We start from the raw sequence: 2500 nt of genomic DNA on the forward strand, positions 1-2500 counted from the left end.
CATTGAAATTATTAAAGTATCATAAAAATAGCATCATCAAAGATGGGTATTAAAGGTGATAGATAGAGAATATAAACATTCCCTCCTTTGATAATAATTCTTTATTTGTATCCTTTTCTACAATGTCATTAAACTAGATTTACATTTGGTTATGGAAATAAAATGCAAAATAATTCAGAAAGGAAATTAAAGGTGCATCACTTATAAAGACTCTTTTTTTCTTTATTTCTATCGCAGAACCTTAGGTGATAAAAATAAGGTATATTGCAAAGACGAAAAAGGAAAGAAGGAAAAGATATGTAAGAAGATAGATAGATACATAGACAGATAGAGAGAGAGAGGGAAAGGGAGAGAAAGAGAAAGAGAAAGAGAGAGAGAGAGAGAGAGAGAGAGAGAGAGAGAGAGAGAGAGAGAGAGAGAGAGAGAGAGAGAGAGAGAGAGAGAGAGAGAGAGAGCGAGAGAGAGAGAGAAAGAGAGATAGATAGAGAAAGAAAGAAAGAAAGAAAGAAAGAAAGAAAGAAAGGGAGATAGATAGATAGCCAGACAGAAAGAGAGAGAGAGAAAACATTTATCTCCAAAGAGTTATTACAGCCATCATTTTTTTTCTTAAAGATATCACCCACCAACTCTCTGAGAAGCGAAATCTGGCTTCCTTTTCATTCACAACTTTTCTCGCGAATATGTCATCCTCGAAAAGGTCAAATTAGTTGCCAAAGTTCTCTTACAAGTCATTTATCTCACGTGGGAAATGTTGCATGTCTCCTGAGCAGCTGTTTTGTCCGTTGCAGCTGTTTTGTCCGTTGCAGCTGTTTTGTCCGTTGCAGCTGTTTTGTCCGTTGCAGCTGTTTTGTCCGTTGCAGCTGTTTTGTCCGTTGCAGCTGTTTTGTCCGTTGCAGCTGTTTTGTCCGTTGCAGCTGTTTTGTCCGTTGCAGCTGTTTTGTCCGTTGCAGCTGTTTTGTCCGTTACAGCTGTTTTGTCCGTTGCAGCTGTTTTGTCCGTTGCAGCTGTTTTGTCCGTTGCAGCTGTTCTGTCCGTTGCAGCTGTTTTGTCCGTTGCAGCTGTTTTGTCCGTTGCAGCTGTTTTGTCCGTTGCAGCTGTTTTGTCCGTTGCAGCTGTTTTGTCCGTTGCAGCTGTTTTGTCCGTTGCAGCTGTTTTGTCCGTTGCAGCTGTTTTGTCCGTTGCAGCTGTTTTGTCCGTTGCAGCTGTTTTGTCCGTTACAGCTGTTTTGTCCGTTGCAGCTGTTTTGTCCGTTGCAGCTGTTTTGTCCGTTGCAGCTGTTTTGTCCGTTGCAGCTGTTTTGTCCGTTGCAGCTGTTTTATCCGCTGCAGCTGTTTTGTCCGTTGCAGCTGTTTTGTCCGTTGCATCTGTTTTATCCGTTGCAGCTGTTTTGTCCGTTGCAGCTGTTTTGTCCGTTGCAGCTGTTTTATCCGTTGCAGCTGTTTTGTCCGTTGCAGCTGTTTTGTCCGTTGCAGCTGTTTTATCCGTTGCAGCTGTTTTGTCCGTTGCAGCTGTTTTATCCGTTGCAGCTGTTTTGTCCGTTGCAGCTGTTTTATCCGTTGCAGCTGTTTTGTCCGTTGCAGCTGCTCATTGCACGCTGAAAAAATGCGGTGCGATAGTATATATAGATCTGGCTTTTCTTTGTTTTGTTTGTGTTTGTGCAAGTATTTGTGTCGTTTGTGATTTTAAGATAAGGATATTATATAAGTATCTGGTTAGAAAAGAGCCATACAAATACACATACAGACACATAAACATACACACAATCACATAAACACGCATACATACAGCCACACAAACACACACATACGCACACACACAAATACACATATACACACGTACACATACATACGAACACACACACACACACACACAGCCACAGGCAGAAAGATAACACATACATACACACAATCACATAAACTCATACACACATACATACACACACCCATACACACACACAAACACACACACAAACATTCACACACACCCACACAAACACCCATACACACTCATACACACAAACACTCATACACACAACCATACACACACACAAACACTCATACACACACACACACACACACACACACACACATACACACGCGCATGCACACACAGACACACACAAACACCCATACACACACACACACACTCATACACACACAAACACTCATACACACACCCATACACGCACACAAACACTCATACATACACATGCACACACACACAAACACTCATACACACACACACACACAGACACACAAACACTCATACATACACCCATACACACACACACAAACACTCATACGCACAAACACACACACAACACAAACACTCATACACACACACACAAACGCTCATACACACACACACACACACAAACACCCGAATACACACACACAAACACTCATACACACACACACACACACACACAAATACCCATACACACAAACACATACACACACACACACACACACAAACGCCCATACACACACCCATACACACA

At 41.8% G+C, this 2500-nt stretch overlaps 1 protein-coding gene across 1 annotated transcript in view; it reads right to left on the reverse strand.

Annotated features, from left to right (window-relative positions):
- Positions 1–2500, reverse strand: part of LOC138864471 (uncharacterized) — a 19215-nt gene that overhangs the window by 7893 nt on the left and 8822 nt on the right. Inside the window, exon 2 of the mRNA XM_070131603.1 lies at positions 742–1580. Coding sequence (XP_069987704.1) covers positions 742–1580 — 839 coding nt within the window. The remainder of the gene's footprint in view (positions 1–741; positions 1581–2500) is intronic.

This window comes from Penaeus vannamei, chromosome 16 (genome assembly GCF_042767895.1).
Source record: "Penaeus vannamei isolate JL-2024 chromosome 16, ASM4276789v1, whole genome shotgun sequence".
Taxonomy (NCBI): domain Eukaryota; kingdom Metazoa; phylum Arthropoda; class Malacostraca; order Decapoda; family Penaeidae; genus Penaeus; species Penaeus vannamei.